The following is a 25650-nucleotide window of genomic DNA, read 5'->3' as shown; positions in this document are numbered from 1 at the left end:
GTTGATTTCACACATATGTAGTAATTGGGACGATCCATTCGGCTAACTAACCCATTTGACATTTAAATGAATTGCATGAACCGGCTAATAATTTGTAATCGAGTCAATAAATCATGAACTGATAATCGTGCCCTTTCAAACCAATAATTTTTACAAATATTGAGACGTGTGGTCAGTGTAGAATGGATATCTTGGAACGATTCACATGTCCTGACTCGAGTCTGGGCCTGATTTGAGGCAACTCAGGTCGGAACACGAGAATTCTTCTTAGACCACTTTTGGATAGACCAACCAGTCTTCCGGCTCCTGTAGATACACGACCTTAGTAGATCCAAGGGATTGGTCGACACAGGCTACTGGCCGAGGTGGCCCCCATCACACAGTTTCATTTTTGCAAATTATTAGTTTATGATTTACCAACAACCCTAAGGTTCGAGTGATCGAAACATTCCGAGCCATCAGTAAAGACGAGCAGCTTGTACAGGCGCAGGTGTCATCTGCATTGCCCTCTTTACCTAACCGAAGTGTTTCTATCATTCTAGCATAGTTTCGGGCGCTTAGGAGGTGGACCAAAGACGCGAGCGGGGATGGCCTTTGAAAGGTAGTTTGGCCCTCTATGGGGCATGAGCAGAGATCTTGGCACTTCCATGGTGTTTTACGTCTCCACTTCCCTAAGTTTGTGCTTAGATTGAGTTTATATGTCATAAAATACAAAACAGGATTAATCACGCACTTGACATAATCAAACACAGGGAAACGGGCAGGTCAAAACCCTAGGTTTTAGGTCTTTGGCAAAACACATTTCTGTCATAATCTGTTAATCTGTCAGTGTCACAAAATAGTATAATTTAAAAGAAACTCATGCATTCATGGCTTGATAACAGACATCATTTATGTCAAGTCCTTTTTAAGCAAAGCTGAATGCTACATGCCCTTTTAGAGCGGCCAATGGCCGATTATCACTACACATACTTGCTCTGTTTTTGTCTGTTTAGGGTAGAAACGCAATTATTAAGCAACCCTAGTTCATAATTTGATAATCACATAAACACGGTAATCAACACACTACTCGTCTGTGTTCATATACTTTTATCGGTTTTTATTTGTTTTTGTCTGTTTTTATCTATCTTTGTTTGTTTTGTGACGATTTAAGCCCAAACCAATAGGATATGGTTCACACGAGGTCCAATGACCCCACACACACCTTGTGCGCGCGACTCGAGTGCAGTATGGGGTCTAGCCTTGAGTCACCGTTTCGACCCTAATAGTATCTAGCGGAGGTTGAATAGGGTCAGGATGCGCGAAATAAGATCAGACAATCACTTTTGAGCTCGACCGGTCCCACAGCTATCTCGAGGATCATTTTGTCCTCTTGGGATTCGTTGGTTCGGTCGGACCCGACTCTCGGCTCCCATGAGCCCACGTCGCATTAATTTCGATTTCAGTCTTTTCAAAATTCACGGTGAGTGCGAGCGGAATATTGACCAGACGTGAGTCAACCGGAACCCATTTGTTGTAACTTGTATTTATTATTTATTACTTGAGAGTACATTGTGAAGTATTTAGTTGTACATTTATTTATGTAACGATTTCGGTCGGTAAGCATGGAGTCTAAGAGTCAGAACTGATCGAGTCGATTTACGGGTCCCTGAGATTAGCAAGACCACACGAGTCACGGGCCAGATCAACGTGGTCAACCAGCCATCATAGCCTAGTTAGCCAAGATGTGAGGACGGTGGATCGTTCCCCTAACCCGAGGATCTGCTCCTCTTTCGGTCTCTCAAACCGAATCGATTATTTCCACGAATTTACGGTGTCAAAACGAGTGAGACGGGCAAAACCTAATCAACACGGTAAATAAACTAAAAATGGCAAACCTTAGACAAATCAGAGTACCGATAGGGCGTGCGGGATATAGGTCTGTACGTAACAAAACCCCCGAACTCAGAACTCCTGGTTTTGCAAGACCATATGTCTTAGCAAACTAGGTGTACCCATTACTCCTAGACCCGAGCAACTCACTAGCCTTCGACCTCCGGGCCGTAAATAGGTAGTGGCGACTTCTTCTCACGCGTGTCTGTCATGCATTTCCCTCGGGAAGGTGGGCACTCCCAGGCCATGTGATTAGTGCGCACGTATGCGGGCCCCAACGAGACGAAATTCAAGTCCGCACAACACCAATTCCCAACAATCTCCCACTAGCACTAAAGCTAATATGGCATCTCCCTAATGCCTAAGGATCTAGTGAGAGCCTCATGCTTACCCCGTACAAGAGGATTCGTAAGTGGATCTGCGAGATTCTCACCTATTAGTATTCAACATATCTTAACATCTCCTTTGTCGATAATCTTGCAAATGAGATGGAAGCACTTGAATATATGTTTGGATCGCTGGTGAGATCTAGGTTCCTTAGCCTGCGCAATGCTCCATTGTTGTCACAATAGAGATCCAATAGGTCTGCGATGCTAGGAACCACTCCAAGTTTTGTTACGAACTTCTTAATCCAAACGACCTCTTTTGCGGCATTAGAGGCAGCAATATACTCGGCCTTTGTGGTGGAGTAGGCTAGCGTTTCCTGTTTAGAACTCTCCAAACTCACAACACCTCCACTTAGGCAGAACACATAACCTGACTACGATCTACTATTTACTATCGTCCTTATCGGACCGGAAGCTAGCATCGGTGTAACCTCTTACAACGAGCTCTTCTTCGTTTCCATATACCAAGAACATCTCCTTAGTCTTTCGTAAGTATTTAAGGATGTTCGTCACTACAAACCAGTGACTTTCACCTGGATCTACCTGGTACCGACTTGTCATGCTCAAAGCATACGAGATATCAAGTTGAGTGCATAGCATGCGATGCTGTAATTGTTGCTGGAGCCAAAGCAACGTCAACTTGGACGTTTCCTGCAGGAGGAAGAGCTGCCGGTGCTGTGTTAACCCCAGACATGGCTAATCAACAGTCGGCTGATCAATCTGCCGAGAACAAGATCGCAATTGTGGCTCGGTATGCCCCTTAGACAACCTGCTCTGATACCATGATAAAGCTAGGGATGAGGAGAGCCGAAGATGGCTCAAACAGGAAGAGTAATTTGCTGAATAATTTCTCGATTACCATTCATCAGAAGAGGGCTCATAATATAGCCAAGTTCGTCAAGATAGAAAAAGAAAATCCTAGGATAATGGGACCTATTCGGGAAACGTATAATAGCTAACCTAAATTAAGAATACTATACAAATATACAAGATGCTAAGAATAGGAAAGGTAGATTAAGATACAACTGTAATATAAATATTCTTTGAGGTTTGCTGTTCACAAGAAGAAGAAAGTATGATAGTATTAAAGAGGGTCCAAAAGAATGCATATCATCAGGTGAATATAGGCTAAACTTGGCAATCAGAGGGCCGTTCATCAACACAACAAAGTTAAAACTTCAACTTACTTGGCATTGGATGGGGGAAAAAGGTTTCACTCCAGATCAATGAAAAAAGTTAAAATTTAGTTCTCTTTTGGAGTGATTAGAAGCAAATAGGGCATAAAGCATTCTAAGTATAAAATTAAAAGGCTTGCACCATATTCATAACTAAGCCATACATCCATGATAAGCATCTAAAGGCATGAATATTCCCACAACATTCAACCAGTCTACTAATCTCATATAAACACAAGAAAATGTGAAAGCTTTAACCCATGTTCTGCTCTAAGATACAAAAGCATGAAAATATAAAAACTTGTGGAGAAAGCCACACTTTATGCTCTACTAACTGGCCTAGTAATCATAATTGTTCAGAGCCGAAAAGTTTAGTTACCTGATATTTCAACGAAAGTTTGTAGCTTGCTTGAAGATGACAGATTTGGACATAACAAAGTACGAGACAGAAAAAAGATGGTAACCTGCTCGAGATGGAGAAAAAAAATTGGCAACTTGCATTATGCGGTAGAATGGAGTGATGCTGTTGCTTCGTGAAGTCATCTAAGAATCAAAAAAGCGTTTGAAATTGAAAAAGCTACATGCGTGAATCAAAGGTTTGCTTCTTACTTGAGCACGATTGACTTAAACTCGAAACCCATGGGAGATGGAGGAATGAGATGGAAACTTGCATTAATAGGTAGATTGTGGTGGTATTTGTTGCTTCTTACACTCATCGAAGACTCAAAAAGTACTCAAAATTAAAAAAGGCACCTGCTTTAGTTGAAAGTTTGCGTTTTTCTCGAACACGATCGACCTGGAGCTGACAATCCACGCAAAGAGGAACGAGATGCCAACCTGAACTGGAAAACAACGGGAGATAGATGAAGGAAATGTAAACCTGCATGAATAGGTAGAATGGGGCGGTATTGTTGCTTCATAAATTCATCGAAGCCTCAAAGAGTGCTCAAAATTGAAAAATGCACCTGCTTTATCTGAAAGTTTGCTTCTTTCTCGAACACCATCGACCTGGAGCCGACGATCCACACAAGAGGAAGGAGTTGTTAACCTGAGAATGGATTGACCAAAGGACAAAGGGGATGATATCTGGTAGGCTGAGAAGCAAAGAGGAATCGACAAAGGAAGGAGTTAGAATGGTGAGAGGAGGGAAAAGAGAAACGAGATGAAGTTTTCAAGGGAAGGCATTACTTGAGCAGAGTAGTTCAGTTGACAGAGGAAGAAGGAGAGCAGACGTGAGTGAGGAGATGAAAAGTGAGCTGCTAATCATCTAATTTAATTAATTACATTAATATTGTAATAAAAATTATCAATATAATAAGGTATATAATTGTATTTTAAATTGCTTTATAATGAGAAACTTATAATTATTTTTAATTTAATTTAGAAAAGTTACATATTATCTATTACATAGAGTCCAAAAGTTGGATTCATCAAAAAAAAAAGAGTCCAATAGTTGGGAAAAAAATATAAATTTTTTGTTAAAAAAATTATTTTTAGATCAATATTATATTCAATTTGAAAATTTTAAATCATGTAATTCTATTAAACTGATAAAAATGTGTAATGATACTAATTGTCTCAAAGTTTATTGTCATCATTTATGATGTGTTAGAATAATAGCATCACTCAAGTGTAATTAATTAAAGTCCATATAATTAGGGTAAATTGCACTGGTGATTCAAAATGTTTTACAAATGTTTCATTATGGTCCAAAAATTTTTTTTCGCTCATGATGGTACAAAATGTTTCAAAATTTTTTCATGATGGTACAAACCGTCAACTCGAGTTTGACACCGTCAAACCGGCGCTAACGTGTCTACTACGTGTCACCTCCTTGCTAACGTGGCCGAAAAATTTTAAATAATTCTAAAAATTTTAAAATTTTAAAATTTTAAAATTTTAAAAATAATTTTAAATTATAAAAACTTTTAAAAATAATTTTAAACTTTTAATTTAAAATTTAAAATAATTTTTATTATTTTAAATTAAAAATAATTTTAATATTAAATTAAAAAAAATTTAAAAAAATTATTTAAAAAAATTTTAAAAAATGTAAAAAATTTAATTTTTTAAAAATAATATTCAAAATTTCAAAATTTTAAAATAAATTCTTTTATTTTTTCTAAATTTTTACTCTTTTTTATTATTTTTTGTATTTTTTATAAAAAATTTTAGAAATTTGAAATTTTTAAAAATAATTTTAAAATTTCAAAATTAAAATATTTTTTTTCAAAATTTTTACTCTTTTTTTGTATTTTTTAAATTATTTTTTGTATTTTTTGGACATTTTAAAATTTTATTTTCTCTTAAATGACGTGGCGTACTATGATTAGTTCCACGTAACAAAAGTGACACATAAGACGAGCCACGTCAGCAAAATGTTAACGGCGTTAGGGCCAATTAACGGTTTGTACCATCATGAAACAACTTTGAAACATTTTGTACCATCATGTAGCGAAAAAAACTTTTTGGACCATAATAAAACATTTGTAAAACATTTTGGACCACTGGTGCAATTTACTCGTATAATTATTTTGAGCGGACATTTATATATTCTTATGTGAAATATGTGGAAAGATTTGATAAATCATATCAGAAATAATTCATTGCTTCTTCTATCAAATTGATAACAACCGTAAAAAAGTGAATTCTTACTTTCATCATATGTTAATAATAAGATATACATAGATATTTTTTTGAACCAAGATTACTTTTGTCCCCAAAGGGGTCTAGAGTTGCCATTAAAACCTCCTTTTTGCAACTAAAGAAGGTTTTGGTTGCCAAAACTACAAAAATTCATAAAGTTCCCGCCAAAATGTGCAAAAACCACGAAGCCCTTTAGCGACCAACGAATACATTGGTTGCCATTAACAATCTCTAGTAAGGGTGATCGATTTTTTTTTTACGATACCCAGACCCTACCTTGTAAGAGACCGGTTCCAAGATTTTGGAACCGGACCCTACCTTGTTGAAACTTGGAACCGAAACCTATATTATACCACAGGTTCCGGGTAGCCTGTTGAAACTTGTAAATTTTATTATTTCGGTTTAAAATCTACTCGATTCAAGGGATAAATTAGGCAATTACAAGCGGTATGTGGCCCGCTGCGCATGGCAAAAATTAAGGTATCATTATTACAGAGAAGGTGGTACCTGAGGATTTGAATATTGTCAAGGGTTGGGGGGAACTTGAGAAAATTGTAATCGGAGACGGCGTCAGAAAATGAACTTTTTCGTGCTATTCTTGTTGTTGTGGCTGTTCTTATTCTTGATTGGAAGAACCGGAAAACACCACTTTCCATTTCTTTCCCATTGCATCTACCAGAGCTTTTACTATCTTTACCACAAAGGATAATGTAAAAGGGATTCACAAAGCTGAAATTTTGAAGGCGCTTTTACGGTACAAAGCTGAGGTTTCTGACATCCAAGGAAGGATAAGAGCAGCACGAGCTCGCAAGCCCGGCGAAAGGCAAAAGCTCTCTGGCGGCCACTGCGAATGTTTGCGAGAAACATGCCTTTGGATTTATCATCACCAACCGATCAAAGTAGCAACAATCGAAAACAAGATCATGAGAGTGAAAGATTAAATTTAGAGAGCCAACGGATATTCCATTGGCCAATGATCAGCAAGAGAGTGAAAAATAACTTATGACAAAGTGAAGCAGATGGATTGAGAGTTCCATGTGAGGGACTTGTTCATCCCTAGAGCAACTTCATACTCAAAACTGCTCAAGGGGCAGACGTATAGGCCCTTGCACACACAAACAAGATCGATCGATCTCACATGGAATTTATTCACCGCTTAAAATAATTTAATTCAAAGCAGAAACATCAATTCCATCAAACTAGACACAATCGTCAAGCTAAGCAGAGATTACAACTAAACACATCAAGCATTCATGAGAGCTGATCATGTTCACAGAACAACATCCACCTACGATCTTACAGGCATCCGAGCAATAGTACGATCAGAAACCAACCTTAGTGGCTCGACGTAGAGAGAGAGAGAGAGAGAGATAGAGAGCCAGCGATTGCACGCCTAGGGCTTTCTATTCTGATTCCATAACTTTACTCTTTCTTTTTCTTTTTTTCTTTTTTTTAATATATGGTTCTGGGTATTGGTTCCTGATTTTAATACCCAGACCTTACCTTATTTTATATACGAACTACTCGGACCCTACCCTAATGGGTAGATTTCGACCGGTTCCGGGTATGCCCTGTACCCGTACACACCCCTAGTCTCTAGCACCTAATTAATTTTAGTTGCCAAATTACAGCAAGCAAGTAAATTTTTAATCAGGAAATATTGGTTATTTAGCGACTAAGTTTATAAAATAGTTGCATCGTGTAGTTGGTGCGAAGTCGTGCTTGAACCTTTAGAAACTAACAATTTCCTTGGCTGCTATAACATAAGGATGAGCGACCACATATTATTTGGCTGCAAAAAAGATTTGGATTTATGTGACTAAAATTAAATTTCGTCATTAATTCCAACCAATTGCAACTAAATATTATTTGTTCTCAAGAAATTGGTCGCTAAAATTGGTTTATTATTATATGTCTTGGGATTGGGTTAAGGAAGGAAAATGACGTATATGTCTAGTAGTTTTATGCTTTAAAATTTTTTAAACTAAAAATAATTTCGAAATTTAAAAAAAAAAGAAAGAATCAAATCAAGAATGGACCTTGGAGCAGTGTTATCAGAACCGGACCGAATGTTGAACCGGTCGAGGTATGAGTTTACGGGTTCGATGGGTCCAACCGGGGTCGATAGGTCGGACCGCATGTTTAATTAAAAATTATATAATACATTATTATTATTATTATTATAAAAATAGACCCAGTTTTTTTATTTTTTCAAAAATAGCCCCCCTTCCCCCACCCCATCCCCTCCTTCTTCTCTCTTCGCTGCTCTGTATCCCTCCCCCCACCTTTTCAACTTCTTCGCTGCTCTGTATCACCCACCTACCCCACCCCCTTTCGCTACTCTGTATCCCCCTCTCTTGAACTCCCACTCTCTCATTCGCTGCTCTGTATGTCCTCCCTCGATCCACCCTCAATCCAGTTCGCGTACAAAGAGAGGAGATAGCTCAAACAAATCATTCCAGCACAGACGACATCTTGATAATCCAAAGCCCCGCAAGAAGACGCAAGAAGCAAGACAGACCCAAAAATCCCCCAAGAAAACAAAGCCCCTCTAGCACCACAAATTTCTTGCAACCAGAGATGAACCCCATTCATAAGAAAATCCCCGTCCTCATTCACAACGTTCAACCCATCTTTGAGTCCCTCATCATCCTCTAGTACATCGACGACAACAAGAACAAAGCTCTAGCCTGCCTTCTCCCTTCCAATCCCAATAGTAGAGGAAGCTCGAATCAAAGTAGTTGATGCTCGAAGGAGAAGAGGAAGCTCGAATCAAGGCTCCTCTGCAGTAGAGGCTCTGCTCGATCAGTTCAAGTGTTCAACAGATTGATGCAGCAGGACTTGCGATGCTCAAATTGAAGGAGGAGAGGAATCTTGCTATATAGTTTCTTCAGTGATGATAAGCGATGATTGATGAAGACGAAGAATAGAAGAAACTAGGGTTTCAAGATTCAATTTTGCTCATTTTTTATTTGGGTCAGGGGATTCGGTTCGGATTCCCTTTACAAATTCTGAACCCATGCAATCGGCCGATTCGAATGGGTTCGATGGGTTTATCTAAAAACCGATCGATTTTTTAGGTTCACCAGTCTATTTATGCATTTTTGGTTTTTAAGCTAACCGAACTGGACATACTTCCGATTTTCGGTCCGACCAGTTGAAACGGTCGGTCCGGTCCGGTTCTGATAACACTGCCTTGGAGGAAAGGGGCGGTGCTCTACTTGAAGCTTGTAACGATCGACCCAGCAAGGTCGCCGGCGACCTTGTCTTGGCAGTGGTGGTCGGCGTCAGGCCATCACTGCCCATAATTTTAGAAAATAAAATTGTAAAGAAGAGGGGAGGATGAATTCTAAGGTGGTGGTGCTCAACGATGGCCTCCACCGTCCTAGGCGAGGGTGCCGACACCCTCTGAGGCTACCGGCGACCATGTCAAGGCGATGGTCGCCGACGTCGGGCAGCCACCCCCCCTCTTCCATCCTCAAAACTACTTGGTAGATTCAACACAAACATAGGGACAGTTTTTGTCTTTTCGCAAAACATACTATCTGTTGGGTATCCCTCCAATTTGGAGGAAGTTGGGCTCAAATCATGTTGGGCTTTTATCGGGCTTTAATAGGCCCAAGGACCCACTTTAGTTAGGGTTAATTTTCAGCTAAATTCGCTGGGTAAGAGGCGGCAGAATTAAGCAGCAGATCAGCACAGAATAACAGAGAAGAGCAGAGCAGAATTCGGATCAACAGGGGCAGCGCGCAGCTGGAGATCAAACCTCGATCGGGACGTCAAACGAACTCCGATTGGGACGAAAATTTGACAGCAGCTTCACAACACGTGGGGCTAAGTTCTGAACGGTCAGAATTTCTATTCGAGCTCTGTAAGTGCTGTTTCAGCTGACTTTGTGAACCACCCGGTGTGGGTGACGAATTTAGTGTTTTGGTGATCCAAAATAGTGTTTCTCTTGAGTTTGGTGATCCAAGGGTTTACCCTTGATGAAAGACATTGTATAACCTTCATTCATAGTGGATCGTTGATTCGGAGTTGGTCCCGTGGTTTTTCCCCACATCGGGGTTTTCCACGTAAAATTCTTAGTGTTCTTTTAGTTTACTGCTTGTTGGTTGATTTGATTAGTTCCTATCTTGATTACACTAGTAGGGGAGGAAGATTAATCGCTGTGTTATTGTTTGGTTGAGTACATCCCTTCCCAACACTATCCTAATCCACTATATTCAAACCTCTAATTAGGATTAGTTTCTCAAGATTTCGAAACTCTTATCCTAATCCTTATTCAACCATCAAACGCAGCCTTACTGTTTTTTGGCCAATTCATGTGAACTGAAAATGATAACATATTATAGGTGACACGAGTATGAGACTAGATATATACCTAACTCTTGCATAAAATAACATAAATATTCCAATATTTGTTAATTATATTACTATTTTTGTTGGAAAAAATGAAATGTGTGTAGTGCCACATTGCAAGGATAACGGTTCTAAAAAATACAAGGTTTCTCAATAATTTTTACGGTAAATTGCACCGGTGGTCCAAAATGTTTTACAAATGTTTCATGATGGTCCAAAAAGTTTTTTTCGCTACATGATGGTACAAAATGTTTCAAAGTTGTTTCATTATTGTACAAACCGTCAACTCGAACTTGACGCCGTCAAGCCGACGCTGACGTGGCTACTACGTGTCACCTCCTTGCTGACGTGGCCGAAAAATTTTAAATAATTCTAAAAATTTTAAAATTTTAAAACTTTTAAAAATAATTTTAAATTATAAAAACTTTTAAAAATAATTTTAAACTTTTAATTTAAAATTTAAATTTAAAATTTAAAAAATAAAATAAATTTTTTTAAATTTTAAATTTTAAATTTTTTTAAAAAAAAAAAAAAAAAAAAAAAAAATTTTAAAATTTTCAAAATTTTAAAATAATTTTTTTATTTTTTTTCTTTTTACTATTTTTTTGTATTTTTTGTATTTTTTAAAAAAATTAATTTTTAAAATTTTTTAAAAATAATTTTAAAATTTTCAAAATTTTAAAATATATTTTTATTTTTTTTTCAAAATTTTTACTCTTTTTTTGTATTTTTTAATTATTTTTGTATTTTTTTGGACTTTTTAAAATTTTATTTTGTCTTAAATGACGTGGCGCACTATGATTGGTTTACACGTAACAAAAGTGACACATAGGACGCGCTACGTCAGCAAAATGTTAACGGCGTCAGCTCGAGTTAACGGTTTGTACCATCATGAAACAATTTTGAAACATTTTATACCATCATGTAGCGAAAAAAACTTTTTGGACCATCATGAAACATTTGTAAAACATTTTGGACCACCGGTGCAATTTACCATAATTTTTATTGAATTATATATGTTAATTATGCATGCTATACATTGTTCCTATTTATTATCTTGATTAAGATAAATACATAAAATTAATAAAATTCCTGGTAATCGATTGTAATCCCTTGCAGTCTGGCAGAGCTGGGCACAATCTCTAGTACTAGTAGTCACTAATAAATCGAGAAATTTATTTATCAAAAAAGAAAAAAATCGATAAATTTAGAAAAGGAAAGAAAAAAGTGGAAAATAGAGCAGAAGTATGCATCGACGGCGCAGAACAGCACGTGGGAATGGAGATCCAACGGGTACTAGAAACCCCACGTGGCGAGCCATCCCCCTCCGTCTGGAATCGACCGCTCTTCTCGAGCTTTGACACGGTTCTCATCTAAACCCATCGACCATGTTTCATTTCGTTTCCTCCTATGCCGCTAGGGTTTTCTTTATCCTGCTTCCGCTACGTTCCCAATTCCTCTCTCTCTCTGTAGCCGACCTCTTCTGCTCCGAGTTGATCGTCGGCCCCTTCGGGCTCTCCCAATCAGGTATGCTACCGCTTGGCCTACTGATCTCTGAGCAAATTGACGTGAAAATTTCTGTTCTGTATCATAGTTCATCATGTCAGTGACATGGGCTGCGGAATTTCTTAGCTTTTGATGTTGTAGTGATTTGCGCGTGGGAATCGTTTTTTGTTCTTCCACTGCCTCCTTCTTGTCTTATACTGTCGGGGTAGATTTGTGGGCCTTTTCTGTATCTAAGTGTAAATTTTGCTGACCTAAGAATCGTTAATTAGGGTTCTGTCAGGGGTTTATTTTAACCCCTACCATTTGGAAGGTTTGATTTTGCTTTTTGTTTCTGTTCTGCTGGGGATATGCTGTTATTGCATGCTTGAATTTCGTTGGTGATTGATTTCTTTGAGTATTTTCTGGTTGCAATAGCAGCTCTTCATCGCTTTTCCTCCTATTTATTAACTTAATTTTACATACAAAAGATAAAAGAAGGGGTGGACTGGAAATTGGTAACCCGATTCACATAGCTGTTGGGTCTCGTGCTAGGTTCTCCAATCCTCTGGATAAGGTTTTATCATTTTTTCTCTGTTTAGACAATAAGTGTTCTTCTCATTGTTTTATCAATTCCTGAATGTGGGTTTTCGTGTTTGTTGAAGCTCTGAACTTTGCATGTTTATTTGAGGTCATCCAATTTAGAGTTTCTCTTTCTTTTAATATCACTTCAACTGTTTCTCATCAGACTATAGGGTCCAGGCTCCAACGTGAATGACTGCCAGCAGGCTGCACAAGTCATTGAAGGGATAGGATACATTTGTTTGGACTTGTACAAATCTATATGGTGGAATTAAAGCATGTCTAACCATCTAGTTTCACAGCCTTTGTCAATACCAGGCACACAGACGGGTCAGTTGGAGCCCGTCCCAAATAAAATAGAGGTGTCAATGCCAGTGATGCCAATGGGACTCATGGGGCTAGTTCCAGAAAATCATGCCTCACAACAGCTTTCTGCCTCAAAGCAGCAAATGGGATTTATGGTGCCCGTGTCTAAAGGGTTTGAGGTGCCAAAGCTGTCGGCATCAGGTAATAACTACGGACAGGTTGAGAGCAGAGAAAAGGTTGTGGGTCCACAGCAGCACATGGTTCCTTCCAGACCATTGGAGATGGTTACCATGTTGAACAATCAGGGATCAGCTCAGTTATCGGTACTGAGTAAGAGAAAGGCTCCAACGGAACCTACTGGAGGCATTTCACCTCGATCGTCATCATTTCCTGTCAAACGAGCAGCACAGGTGGAGCATAGGCCATGGCTCCTACAACAGCCTGTGGGAAGTAGAAAGGTCATGCTGCCACAGTCCATGCAGCAGGCTCCAGGAGCCAAGCAGTTGTCTGCCCAAACTAAGAAACTTGCCCAGATGGAGTCCATTTCCCCAAAATTCGCGTCTCAGCGTGCAACGACCCCGAAGATTCAGACATCTGGGCAATCTTCGGGTAAGGGTGAGTCATTTGAATCTGTTAGGTCCAAGATGAGGGAATCACTAGCTGGTGCGTTGGCCTTGGTTTCTCAGGAGCGTAGCAAGCCTCTGATCTCAGTGAAAAACTCCCAGGATGACGCTTTGTTCTCGCAAGGGTCAAGTTCAGGGTCTCAGCCCGGTACATCAAATACCACTGTGATCAATGCTGTTGATCGTTCCTTTGAAGAACCTAAGGAGGCATTGCTCTCCAGTGAAGGTTCTCATGATCAGAAGTTGATTGGCGACCAAATGGCTTCTCGGGAGGCTTCTGATATTGAAAATGATGGCAGTCCAGAAATGGTTGCAGTGTCCAATACACAAGATTTTCAGTCAGATAATACCCTGTCCACTGATGATGTTCCTTTCAGTGATCACTTCTTTGTCAAGGATGAGCTTCTGCAAGGGAACGGGCTATCTTGGGTGTTGGAGTCTGATATAGGCGTAGGTGAAACAGATGCTATTCAATCTATTGACGGCAAAGACCCCGTGGCTGAGCAAGTGGAGAAAAAAGAAGTCACTCATTCTCCAGAAGAATTGGCTTCTAAAATTGAAGCTGAACTCTATAAATTATTTGGAGGTGTGAATAAGAAGTACAAGGAAAAGGGAAGATCATTGTTGTTCAATTTGAAGGATCGTAATAATCCTGAACTTAGAGAAAGAGTTTTATCTGGAGAAATCCTACCAGAAAGGCTCTGTTCCATGACTGCCGAGGAGCTTGCATCAAAGGAGCTTTCAGAATGGCGGATGGCAAAAGCTGAAGAGCTTGCTCAAATGGTGGTTTTACCCGATTCTGAGGTTGATGTTAGGCGTTTGGTGAAGAAAACACATAAGGGTGAGTTCCAAGTAGAGGTAGAACAGGATGATAGCGTATCAGAGGAGGTTTCTCTTGGTGGTAGTTCGATTAGCCGTAGTCGGTCAATAACAAAGGAGAAGGAAACCCCTCAGCCAAAGCCAAATGAAAGTAAAGAAGAAAATGCGCGAGGTGTAAAAACTGGTGTAGTTGGCAAGGGAACAGATTACACTCTTACTATTCCATCTGAGGGCCAGGAATCTGAGGTGGATATTATGGTGGATGATGCAATGGGGGATCTTCCTCCCATTGTCTCCTTGGATGAGTTCATGGAATCTCTTGATTCGGAACCACCTTTTGAGGATCTACAAGTTGATAAGGGGAAAACAGAGTCAGAGTCCCCTCAAACTGATGCGCAGCCTGGTTCTTCGTTGAATTCTCCTGATAGAAGTCCGAAAGTTGCAGGTGATGCTGTCCCAGAGAAATCTGGTAAAGTTGATGAAGCATTGTCAACCTCAGGTATTGATGTCAAATCTAATGAAAGTCCTGGAAAATTGGCGGGCCCATCTCCAGTCATATCCAAAGATGAACAGGTTTGGGAGGGCCATCTGCAGCTCAATATATCAACAACAGTTCCAGTCATTGGTGGCTTTAAATGGTATGTGTTACTTTTGAAACATCAATTTAACATTTCAGTTCTGTCTCTGATGGTGTTCTTTTGAAGACTATTCTTCAGTATTATGCAGTGTTTCCTGGAAGTCTTTCTCTGCTCCCTGCAGTTTGATATCTTAGAATGCCATAAGTAATTGATAGACATCGATTTCTTGTATGTCTTGAATAATTTGATTTTTTATTTCTTAAAGTTTGCAATCTATGAAAAGTTTTCTAATGATTTTGCTCTTGCATTATTGTCGGTAGTAGAGGAGTTGCTTCTAGTAAAATTATATTTTTTGATGTCTGATGAACCTTAGATCAATTCCATATTCATAATGTGATTGCGTTCTTCCAACAGCGGTGAGAGAACAATTGCAAAGGAATGGAGCAATATCGTTGAAATTAAGGGTAGAGTGAGGCTTGATGCATTCGAGAAGTTCCTTCAAGATCTTAGGATGTCTCGGAGCCGTGCAATCATGGTATCTAAGAAACCTCTTTTTTCACATTGTAAATTATTCCTGGTGTTGCTTTCGAACGGGCAAACCCCATTTGAGGACATAAGGATTCAAAATCTCATATTTGCTTCCTTCTCAGCTGGGGTTGGCCCTCGATATTTGTACAGCACTCACTACTACATTCTTATTAGGCGTGCACATGCTAGGCTAACTGCAGGGTGTATGAGCTCTTTGTACTACAAAGATAATGGAAACGGGCTAATCCTCTTTGTCCATGCCTCTTATCTCTAATCACTTTTCTCACGGAGTAGTATCTTTGTTTTGTGATGTATGTATTGGACCGCTATCAGAAAATGTGATTTAATCTGGATATTCCCTGTAGCGAGAAAACCGTTGACATGAAGAAGAGAAGTTAACTTGTTATCTGGTGGATGAAAAGGCGAATTCCTTTATTAGGTTTCCAATGAAGAAACATGAACATTAGATATATGGCATGCTGGAAGTGGAGATGTGCGGTTATTCTACTGCAAATGGAACAGTTGCGAATATGCTAAACAGATGTACTTTAATATCGTTGTCAATGGGGAATTTAGGGCCTGTTTATAGTTTATTTCTTTCCAAAATGGGTATCATCATTCATTCTGCTAACAAATTCACGATACCTTTCTTGCAGGTGGTGCATTTTATTTGCAAAGAAGGAACATCCGAGAACGAGCGTGCAAGCATTTGTGAGGTAACTATAATACTTGCTTTTTTGGTATGGAGTGGAAAGTCTTGCTATTTCTAGAGAACCATCCAATTTTTTGTGTGGCTATACTGTTTTCAAGCATCCTGGTCTTTACCAATTTTCATGGCTGTGTTTCTTGGCTGTTGGATGGTCCTGCCCTAATTTTCTTTTCCCTCCTGTTCTCGCAGGTAGCGGACTCGTATGTTCTGGATGAGAGAACGGGATTTGCTGAGCCGTCCCAGGGGGTGGAGCTGTACTTCTGCCCACCTCACTCAAGGACCCGAGAAATACTCGGCAAGATCCTTCCCGACGACCAAAGACATGCGCTTGATTCTGTAGATAGTGGCCTGATTGGTGTAGTTATTTGGAGAAGAACTCAATTAACTTCTACCGCTGCAATTAAACAACACTCCTCCAAAAAGCAGCACTTCCCCAATTCTACAACAAAAAGTAGGCAGCCCCAGGATAAGTTTGACCCTAATGTAACGAATCCCTTCCAGTCTTCACGGTTTTCACATAGCACCTGCACGAACCCGTCTTATAATGTTAATGGTGGTGGGAATGATGATGATGATGAGGATGATGTTCCACCTGGGTTTGGCCCTGCCCCTGGATTAAGCCGGGACATTGATGACCTGCCGGAGTTCAACTTCTCTGGCGGTGGGGGCGGGTCGGATTCTAGGTTGGGTCGGAGCCTCTCCCAGGCTGGGTCTCATCCCGCCCTGGTCCCATCACGCCCCGTTGATCAGATAAGAGAGCTCATACACAAGTATGGACAATCAGAAGCAGATCCTGGTCTTGGGAATGAGGGCATCGCAGTTCAGCCCTGGAATGATGACGATGATGATATCCCCGAGTGGCAGCCTCAAGGCCCAGGGCAGAGCTTCCACACCCCTAATCCCCACGCGGATGCAGTGAACCGACGTTCTGCGGGGCACCAGTTCTCACAGGTAGCTAGATCGGTGACGACTCAACAATCAGCCTCTTGGTCTTCCCCTTCAGTTAGGGGTGGCCAGTCTTTCGGGCCGCCTCAAGGGAGAACAACTGCTTGGCGGCAAGATGGGTACAGGGGTAGAAGAGGGTATTGAAAGGCGTTGGTTTTCTTAGTACGCCATTTTTTTTTTTCTATTCGGTGATGTAAATCCGGTGGTCAAGTTTTGGCTCTTAGATAGATATGTATTTCGTTTGTAATGTCAAGATCGATCGTATCTGCATCTTTGTTTTTTGAGTTTTTTTTTTCTTTTACATTTTGTTTACTTTAGCCGTTTATCTCGGAGTTGGACTGCGTTGTGTCGGAACATGGCAATAACAAATGCGAATGTCATGTACCGGGGTTGGATTGAAATAACTTCTTATAGGGATTGATCCCAATAAAGCGCACACAGGATACTCTTCATGGGTTTGATTAAATTGCCTGTTCTTGTGTTATGAGGAACATTAAAACCACATGGGCCTCGTTGCTTTTAGCAGACATTGGCCATGCGAATGTTGCTGACTTGATGTGGTGGAGCTTGATGTCACCTTTGTATTCCATTTCTTTTCCATTGATTCCCTAAAAAAGATGCAATTCTTATACTCTCTCCTGCTGCAGATCGAATCTTGCATCCCTATGTCATTGAAAGATCAGGTCCATTCTCAAAGTCTAAGGAGAGCGATACCAAAATCGCCATGGCAAATACTATTATACTTCACTCACAAAGACCAGCAACAACGGGGCACGAGTGAATGACAGTCTCGTCATTGAGTTCATGTGCTTTGAGTAGATTACCATTGTCGTCCTTCACTTATTTATTAGTAACTGTTTTTGCTCATGACATATTTTTGCCCTCAATTAGCCCCAAACATTGACATTCTGTCTAATATTTATACCATTCTGTGATAGAAAAGTGATGTAAAACATAACGCCGTTCCTGAATTTTTCGTCACGGAGGTTAACGGAAAGGTATAAATATTAGACGGAATGTCAATTAGTGACAAAAATATGTTAGGAGTAAAAATAGTTATAAATAAATAAGTGCAAGGCGACAATGGTAGTCCACTCCATATGCTTTACCAACTCCTCTTAATACGAGAGACCATGAGACACACAGTTACAGAAACCTCTTCTCTCTACTATCAACAAAAAAATGCTTGTTTCTCACCGGCCTTACATTCAGCGAAAGATTTTCGAGTTAGTAACACATAAATGGACAGGAGAGAGAGCAAAGGATAAAATGGTACAACAGGAATCTCATCCTTGTTACAATTTCAGCTTTTGCAACACATTCATGAAGATCCCCGCTGAGTTCTAAGCCATTTCTTGGGCGGTGGGAAGGCCCGTAAATCTCCAATAAAGGGAGCATAAGGAACAGTGTGTCGTTTCTGTATATAGTGTCTTGTGTCTAATCAACCTAATCAGATGGATCCGGAGGTGAGGTTTGACCCAATGGGGGTAGTCGTGTCGGGTTAGTACGAACTCTCTTCACATTCCCTTTTTTTTTTTTTTAGTTTCACGCTAGCAGCTTGGACTTGTCTCTCCTTTGTGGACAGCACCCTCGATAAAAAACCTCAAACCCCATGTCTGCCTCTGGGTTACTAAATGATACACACGGGCTAACCACCAAGAGCGCGCCTGAGCCCTGCCCGTTGCTCAGACGTCAACTTAGTCGGGAACTTGACTTCAAACTTGATCTTCAAATCTCCCCTGTTGCCCAGCTCCTTCACTATGGGCATCCCTTCCCTCGCCACCACGAGCTCGTAGCCCGGGCTCACAATATCAGTCACTGGGATCGACAGTTTCCGCCCATCCAAGGTTGTCAGGTTAACCGTCGTGCCACCGAGCGCCTCCGCCAGTGACACCCGATGATGGACCAACAGGAGGTCGTTCCCGTCCCTCTTGTAGATGTCGTGGGGCTTCTCATCGATTACAAACACGAGGTCCGCTGGGAGTTGGTTAGGCTGTTCGTTTCCTTTGTCCGTGAAGGTGATCTTCGTCCCTTTCTTCCATCCCGGCTTTACATCTATAGTTAGTATCTCGGTTTCGGGAATCGCCCTCCTTCATTTAAAACGTCATCAATTGGTTAGCATCAGGATCACAGTAACCAGGACAAATAAATAGTAAGCCAATTCAGGTAGTAAATTTAATATAAGATTGCCCAAGTAAGGAAGCAACTAATCGAACTATATTTTCCGACATTACATCGAGTGGCGCCGAGATCTAAGTTGACAAACTCACCCATTCCCATCCATCACTGTCCGGGATATCTTCATTTTCCTCGTGGATCCAGAGTACAGCTCCTCAAGGCTGCAGGGCAACTTGCTCTCTATTGGGGGCGGCTTCCTTGGCATGGCGCTGGTTCCCTCGCTGTATGTCCGGAAGATATTATCAGCCCCAGTGAACCCCCCGAACATACCCCCTCCATCAGATTGACACCTCATGGACTGACCTGGCCCCGTCGACCCGAACCCAAAGGGGCTACTCCCGAAGAATTCCGCGAAAATGTCCTTGGCATTCCGAGGATTGAAGCCGCTTGACCCGCCACTGCTACCAGGTGGGGGCAGGTCTTTGAGTCCTTCCTCGCCATACTGATCGTAGATGGCTCTCTTCTGAGGGTCGTTTAAAACCTGGATCGATGCAAACCAAGAAACGAAGATTCTCAAAAACGTTCTTCGATGATGCAACAACAGAGGCTGCGTGGAAGCCTAAGAATCCCCCTGGACGATAGATGTTCGACTCGGTTGTAGATATAGGTCAAATGAGCAGGATCATAAGACTAGTATTTCAACCGAAATCCAACCCATAAATAACACGAAAGAATTATCACATATTCTATCCAATCAAACACATTCTCAAGATAATATTTGTAGTTCATGTTTTAGGACTCTTCATGAATAATATAGCCCCACCGAAGTAACATGTAGTTCGATTACATTGCCCCACACCACCCAACACCATGAAATCCTGGATTCGATTCCCATCGATAATTTTGGTTGACCAAAATGCATAACATAGAAAATCCCAACAAGATGTGAAAAGCTTAATAGCACAAGGAAGGAAAGAAAGATGGAATATATTGCCTCGTAGGCCTCGGAGATCTGCTTAAACTGAGCCTCAGCTTCGTTCTTGTTGGTGGGGTTCTTATCGGGGTGCCATTTCATGGCCAGTTTCCGGTAGGCCTTCTTCAGATCATCGTCAGTCGCGTTCTTGTTCACCTTCAATATCTCGTAGTAATCTACCCCCATTTCTTCCTTATAAATTAATCAAATTCTGAATCATTCACCGCCCAAGAAATGAACAAAAGAAAAATCGAAACTTTTGGGGCAAAATCTCATCCAGACAGAGACCCAGTTTCAAAATACTCCCTAAAATGAATGATCAATAGATCATATGAATTGATGGGTTCCTAGCTGTTTTCTTTTTCTTCCTCCTGTTCTTCTTCTTCCTCTGGGCACAAACAATCATTAGTACAGAAGGGAAGAAAGACCATGGGCGTGCAGGGAAGAAAGACCATGGGCGTGCGTGTTTACGATCATCTCATCTAACTAACAAATCATAGCATGAGAATCGCTTCCACAGAGGGGGAAAGAGAGGAAGAAATTAGTATTACCGCTAATGCCTCCACGTGGAATCACTCTCTCTCTCTCTCTCTCTCTGTGTTCTTTTTGTTTGAATGGTGAAATGAAGGCCATCAATTCATTCTGTTAGGAGACAAGACAGAGTGGTACTCAAAGGCAGATGAATGAACGAATGAAATCATTATTCTGTCCGAGTCCACGGGCGGCCACGGAGTCTTACACTTTTGAGCTCGTTGATTTCCTTTTCATTGAATTTTGATAATATTTTTTGTCTCTTCTTTGGACAGACAGATAGATAGATGTACGAGCTCATTCATGTTTTTAGTACTAGTCTAGTCTCTTCTTATGCTCAAGCTTTCAATTTTCGAGCTCAGCCAATCCCGACCCAAGATCTCTAGCTCAGTTGCAGTGCAGCAGTTAACTTCCTTAAGAATATATTTTCGGGACACATCTACCAAACCAGTGATAATTTCCCTTCCTTAAGGATGTAAGGCGAGCCAAGACGTTCATAAAGAACCTCATACACAAAGTGAACCATATGGGCCAATCCGATAACTTCTAAAAGACACAGTCCAAAGTACTCTGGAATTTCAGGCCCGAATTCCATGTATTTTGTAGAGTTATGATGAGAGAGAGAGAGAGAGAGAGAGAGAGGAAGCAAAAGCAAAAGGAGGTTCATTCAGAATACAATTGTCGAAAAGGATTGAGAAATTCCCTTCTCATTTGAAATCAACCAGCAAAGATAGACTTCCGCTTCGACCCACGATATATCCCGTTGATACAGCAGCTTCGGCTCATGATCTCAAAAATCAATGAACAATCGACCCCCCTGAAAACAAAAGACCAGTGAAGAAAACAATCCATCGACCACTGTACAGGGCCACATAAGGTTTTACCTTATCTATACACTAATGTTTTGCACCGCATTGAATAGACATCTCAAGGATGTCCAAAGCCATCAATTGAGTGATGATGGATGGCTTGTTGAGGACGAAGCATCTGCTCCTTCACCGGCTACATTCTTCAATTTTAATGTACCCTGTTTGGTGGCAGGAACCGTTTCTGCAACATCACCAATGTCCAGTGTATCGGGTAGGTTTTCTGGGGACTCGTACTGGTTGAACTGCAGAAATCAATGGACTTGACAGTTAGGGTTGTGAACATGACTAACCGAGTAAAGAAGTCAAAAGAGAATATACTCAGACTAATTTATACTCATCTTCCAACTAACTAAATAAGATTCTTAGATAATCCTCACCAAAATGCAATTCAAGGCTCTGGAATGACGATTTTTCACCATTCAATATATGGGCCATTTGAGCAACCATTATAAGGTAGATTATGACAAGAAAAGGATCTCTAACTTCACAACAGAATCTTGCTACTGGAATTAACTATCTCAGCTTACAAATTCCCATAAAATGTAGACGCACACATCTAAAGATATTTAGTTTACCTCGAGGTCGTGCAGCATATCAAGAGATGCTTCCATGTCGCCCTTATTTGCAATATAGACATCAGCCAGTGACTGATGAGAGAGACCCGGGAATGCCATCTGAAGATATTCTATATTCATATCATACATTTCGTCTGCCATCAGATTATCTGGCAAAGTAGCTGGATGTTGTGATGAAGAACCCTGGGCATGGTGGTTCTGCAGAGCATACTTTCCTCCTATAGAGAAGTCTACAGTTTCATGCACATTGGAGCCAAGCCAAGCTTTCCTTTCATCATGACCTTGGGCAAAGTTTATGGAGCACTCAGTAATTCTAGTTGCTCCTCCAGGAGTGCCAGTGTTACTGTCCACTACCCTTTTGGACAGTGGTATATATGATACTGCATGTGGATTTAAAGAAGATCCTCTGGATTTCATTTCCTCCGACTGTTTGATGGAGAGAAAATTATCAGTAACAAATAATTACCCTATAAAGATAGCCAAGCACCACGACCCAGTGCTTTGACAAAGGTCAAATAAACAAAAAAGAGAGATCCATTGGTGACAGCCACAACACCACCAGCAAAATGAAAGCTAAAAACAATATTTGGGGTCAAGCATAAGAGGAATATCATGGGCCAAGCATTGCCAATTTCAGGTATATAATCATGAATAAGCATATATCTTCTGGGTAAAAGCTTATATTGCCAAATTCAGGGCAGGACTAGATAATAGATAGAACCTTAAAATTCCAAGAGCAATCAGATAACCAGAGCAATTATCAAGGATTATACATAGAATGTAATTCAATTTCAGAACCCAATAGATAGAATTGTTTCTTTATAAACAGTTTATATAGCCACCCACAGTAATCATATAATTTTCCTCCAAATCAAAGAAAACAATTAAGGATCAAGAAGTATCAACGGAACACAGCTGCTCCATATGAGGAGAAGACCACCACTGCAACTTGCCACAGCCATTTATATTTGATATTCTTCATAAAGGATGGAAGTCCGAGTTATCAAAGAACTGGGCTATGATGAAATGTCCCACAAGTGCATGCAAACAAGAAATCTTCCATAACACAAACAATAAACAATAGAGCAACTCAAAACCCCACTAATTGAGATATGTCAAATTTTCGACATCTTAGGAGCAAGGTTGAAGCATGCAGTCCGTGGCGCTCCTCAGAACACAATCGAGAAGATAACAGTGGCAATAATGCTTATTTTGGGGCGGCAGCACCGCTACTAAAGAGAACCTCATCAAAAAAGACCTTCTCATCAACCTAGTGAGATTACAATAAAATAGATTCACATTTCATAAAACTCCACATCCGTCTCATCATCAGAATCCCTATGTTTCTTGTGCCGAGCCTTTCGTACTGCAACCAAATATGAAAAATAGCTTTCATTTCAGTCCGTCTCAAAGCATGAAAGCGCTCGCCATGAACTCCTGGCCTTGAATCAATGCCACTCTCTCCCGAATATTGCGGAACAGAAAAACTCCACTTCGAGCCAAGAAAACTATTACCATGAATCTCTACACGAACCGATCATCAGAAAAATCTAATCACCACCAAGCACTGAAATAGATGCGCATGATCAACCATCCGAAGCAGTCGTCACCATCAACACAGAAATTCGCAGACTCAAACGGGAACAACAAAGTTCGTTGCCTCGGATAAAAGCTGCAAGACGTTCGACGAACAAGGGGAATATTCTTCGATCATTTCCATCACATATCAGCTCTATGAATTATCAAATTTTACCTGGCAAAATGATCGGACCACAACCAGGAGAATGAGCAGAACCCTAGTTTAGGGAATCGGATGAACGTACGTACGTCGGGTAGGGGAGAGAAGCCAGAGGACGCAGAGAGAGAGAGAGAGAGAGAGAGAGAGAGAGAGAGAGAGAGTAATGGGAAAATGATGGAAGGGGAAGTGTCGCAGTTAGGGGTGTGCACGAGTACCCGATATATCCAGAATCGATCTGATCCTACCCGTTAACTCGTATTAAAAATAGTTAGGTTTCGGATATTAAAATCAGGAATCGATGAAAATCAATTTCGGTTTCGGTTCCTACCTACAGGGTACCCGGAATCAATTATTTATTTTAAAAAAATATATGAAAAGGTAAAGTTATTGTCTCTTTTAATAAATCATAACAGAAGCACTCTGTTGTATGAGATCGTATTATAGGTGTTTAATTTTATCGATAGATTGATGAGACATATTATTTTTTTGTTGTTGTGGATTAACCTAAATCTTTGTTGATATTCTATTTGGCATGATTACTGATTATGTATGTGAAATTTTCGATTTTATTTAGCAAGAAAAAAAATTTACAGGTTCTAATAGGATATTCGGAATCTGTGGTATAATACAGGTTCCGGGTATGTTTCGGTTTCAGGATTCAATAGGGTAGGGCCCGGGTATTATGAAAAATACAGTGTACTCGAAACCAATCACCCATAGTCACAGTGACGGTTTAATCTGGGAGGGGAGTTGGAAGGGGCTCTGTTTGGTTACTTGGATACCGTATTCGCATCCCCATCCGCGGCACAACCTTGACTCTTTCTCAAATTTTCATTTTAGCCCCACATAATTTACGCGAGATAACCAAATCGCTCTCCACAAATTAAGTTTGTCTAATCATTCTCCAAGCAAATATATACATATATATATATATATGTATATCCGAAGTAAAAACCTTTGGTTTAAAAGATCAGATTGAAATTTTGAAATGCAAAGGATCACAGAAAGAATTTCCTTTTTTATGGTTGAGTAATTCTTCTGGGTAGGGTTTCAATGTTTTGAAGTGAACTGAACAACCTGTTCATATCATTTTTGGATTGTTTCAAGATTCCTCCGTATTCTTCCTCAGAGGCGTCTGTTTCAACAATCTTTTTTGTAGATGGGTCTGCCAAGTGTAAACAAGGCAGAGTTTTGATTTGAAGCTTGATTTGCTTCACAATTTTGGTTTGTTCATCCGTCCATGGTGGAGGAGAATTCTTTAACCTGTTATGGAGGGGTTTGCAAAGTCTACTTAGGCCAGGGAAGAAATCTACAACGTAGTTTAGACTTCCTAAGAACCTTTGTAGTTGTTTCTTATCGTGGATCTGGTCAGGGAACCTATCAGCAAACTGGGTGGACCTGTTGATGGGGATTAGGTGCCCCTGCTGATGTTGTGCCCTAGAAATCGAATTATATATAACAATCATTCCTCCAGCGTTTAAGAAAAATATCTCTATTTGGTCCAGACTGACATGAATGGGATGGCAATAATCGTCAATGCGGTCGAAATTGTTGAGAGCGAAAGATGGATAAGAGGTTGAGACATTTAGTAAAATATGTCTCCCAATGCGAGAAAATAGTATCAGAGACGTTTAAATTTATTTATATTACATGTCACAAATAGGATAGGTTGGTTATGATATTTCCTATGAAATAAAGTCGGAAGGAGCCGGGTTCTCATGTAACCCTCCATTTGCATTGGTTGAGTAAATCCATACGGATATTAATTATAAAAAGAAAGTATCCGTTTTTTTTTGGTGAATAAAATAAGTATACGTTTAGTCGTTTATGTTTAGA

At 40.2% G+C, this 25650-nt stretch overlaps 3 protein-coding genes and 2 non-coding genes across 8 annotated transcripts; 1 reads left to right on the top strand and 4 right to left on the bottom strand.

Moving 5' to 3' along the window:
* Window positions 1-6845: 6845 nt before the first annotated feature.
* LOC116193357 lies at window positions 6846-6971 on the bottom strand. The gene has a single exon (XR_004154266.1). It is a non-coding gene; the product is annotated as a small nucleolar RNA SNORD14 (small nucleolar RNA).
* A 64-nt stretch (window positions 6972-7035) lies between these two features.
* LOC116193339 lies at window positions 7036-7144 on the bottom strand. The gene has a single exon (XR_004154251.1). It is a non-coding gene; the product is annotated as a small nucleolar RNA snoR99 (small nucleolar RNA).
* A 4663-nt stretch (window positions 7145-11807) lies between these two features.
* LOC116191227 lies at window positions 11808-17476 on the top strand. Of its 2 annotated transcripts, none has more exons than XM_031520240.1 (5): window positions 11808-11965; window positions 12669-14888; window positions 15243-15363; window positions 16013-16072; window positions 16255-17476. In XM_031520240.1, the coding sequence occupies exons 2-5, from the start codon at window positions 12781-12783 to the stop codon at window positions 17152-17154; spliced, it is 3189 nt and encodes a 1062-aa protein (XP_031376100.1). In that variant the 5' UTR covers window positions 11808-11965; window positions 12669-12780; the 3' UTR covers window positions 17155-17476. The 2 variants fall into 2 exon arrangements, with proteins under 2 accessions (XP_031376100.1, XP_031376101.1); XM_031520241.1 differs by having other exon boundaries at window positions 11810-11965; window positions 12805-14888.
* A 635-nt stretch (window positions 17477-18111) lies between these two features.
* On the bottom strand, window positions 18112-20809 carry LOC116191254 (dnaJ homolog subfamily B member 1). Of its 2 annotated transcripts, none has more exons than XM_031520243.1 (4): window positions 20653-20809; window positions 20123-20293; window positions 19281-19669; window positions 18112-19100 (listed from the first exon to the last, which is right to left on the bottom strand). In XM_031520243.1, the coding sequence occupies exons 2-4, from the start codon at window positions 20285-20287 to the stop codon at window positions 18659-18661; spliced, it is 996 nt and encodes a 331-aa protein (XP_031376103.1). In that variant the 5' UTR covers window positions 20288-20293; window positions 20653-20809; the 3' UTR covers window positions 18112-18658. The 2 variants fall into 2 exon arrangements, with proteins under 2 accessions (XP_031376103.1, XP_031376102.1); XM_031520242.1 differs by having other exon boundaries at window positions 20123-20489; window positions 20653-20807.
* A 297-nt stretch (window positions 20810-21106) lies between these two features.
* On the bottom strand, window positions 21107-23987 carry LOC116191280 (polyadenylate-binding protein-interacting protein 5-like). 2 transcript variants are annotated; one of them, XR_004153387.1, is made up of 3 exons: window positions 22077-22502; window positions 21517-21743; window positions 21107-21449 (listed from the first exon to the last, which is right to left on the bottom strand). XR_004153387.1 is itself a non-coding variant. In XM_031520245.1 (3 exons), exons 2-3 carry the CDS (start codon window positions 22491-22493, stop codon window positions 21579-21581), a joined length of 582 nt encoding a protein of 193 aa, XP_031376105.1. In that variant the 5' UTR covers window positions 22494-22502; window positions 23830-23987; the 3' UTR covers window positions 21107-21578. The 2 variants fall into 2 exon arrangements, 1 of the variants encoding a protein (XP_031376105.1); XM_031520245.1 differs by adding an exon at window positions 23830-23987 and having other exon boundaries at window positions 21107-21743.
* Window positions 23988-25650: the final 1663 nt, after the last annotated feature.

This window comes from Punica granatum, chromosome 1 (genome assembly GCF_007655135.1).
Source record: "Punica granatum isolate Tunisia-2019 chromosome 1, ASM765513v2, whole genome shotgun sequence".
Classification (NCBI taxonomy): Eukaryota; Viridiplantae; Streptophyta; class Magnoliopsida; order Myrtales; family Lythraceae; genus Punica; species Punica granatum.
Note: the sequence above shows the minus strand (reverse complement) of the source record. Positions and strands in the feature narration are given on the sequence as shown.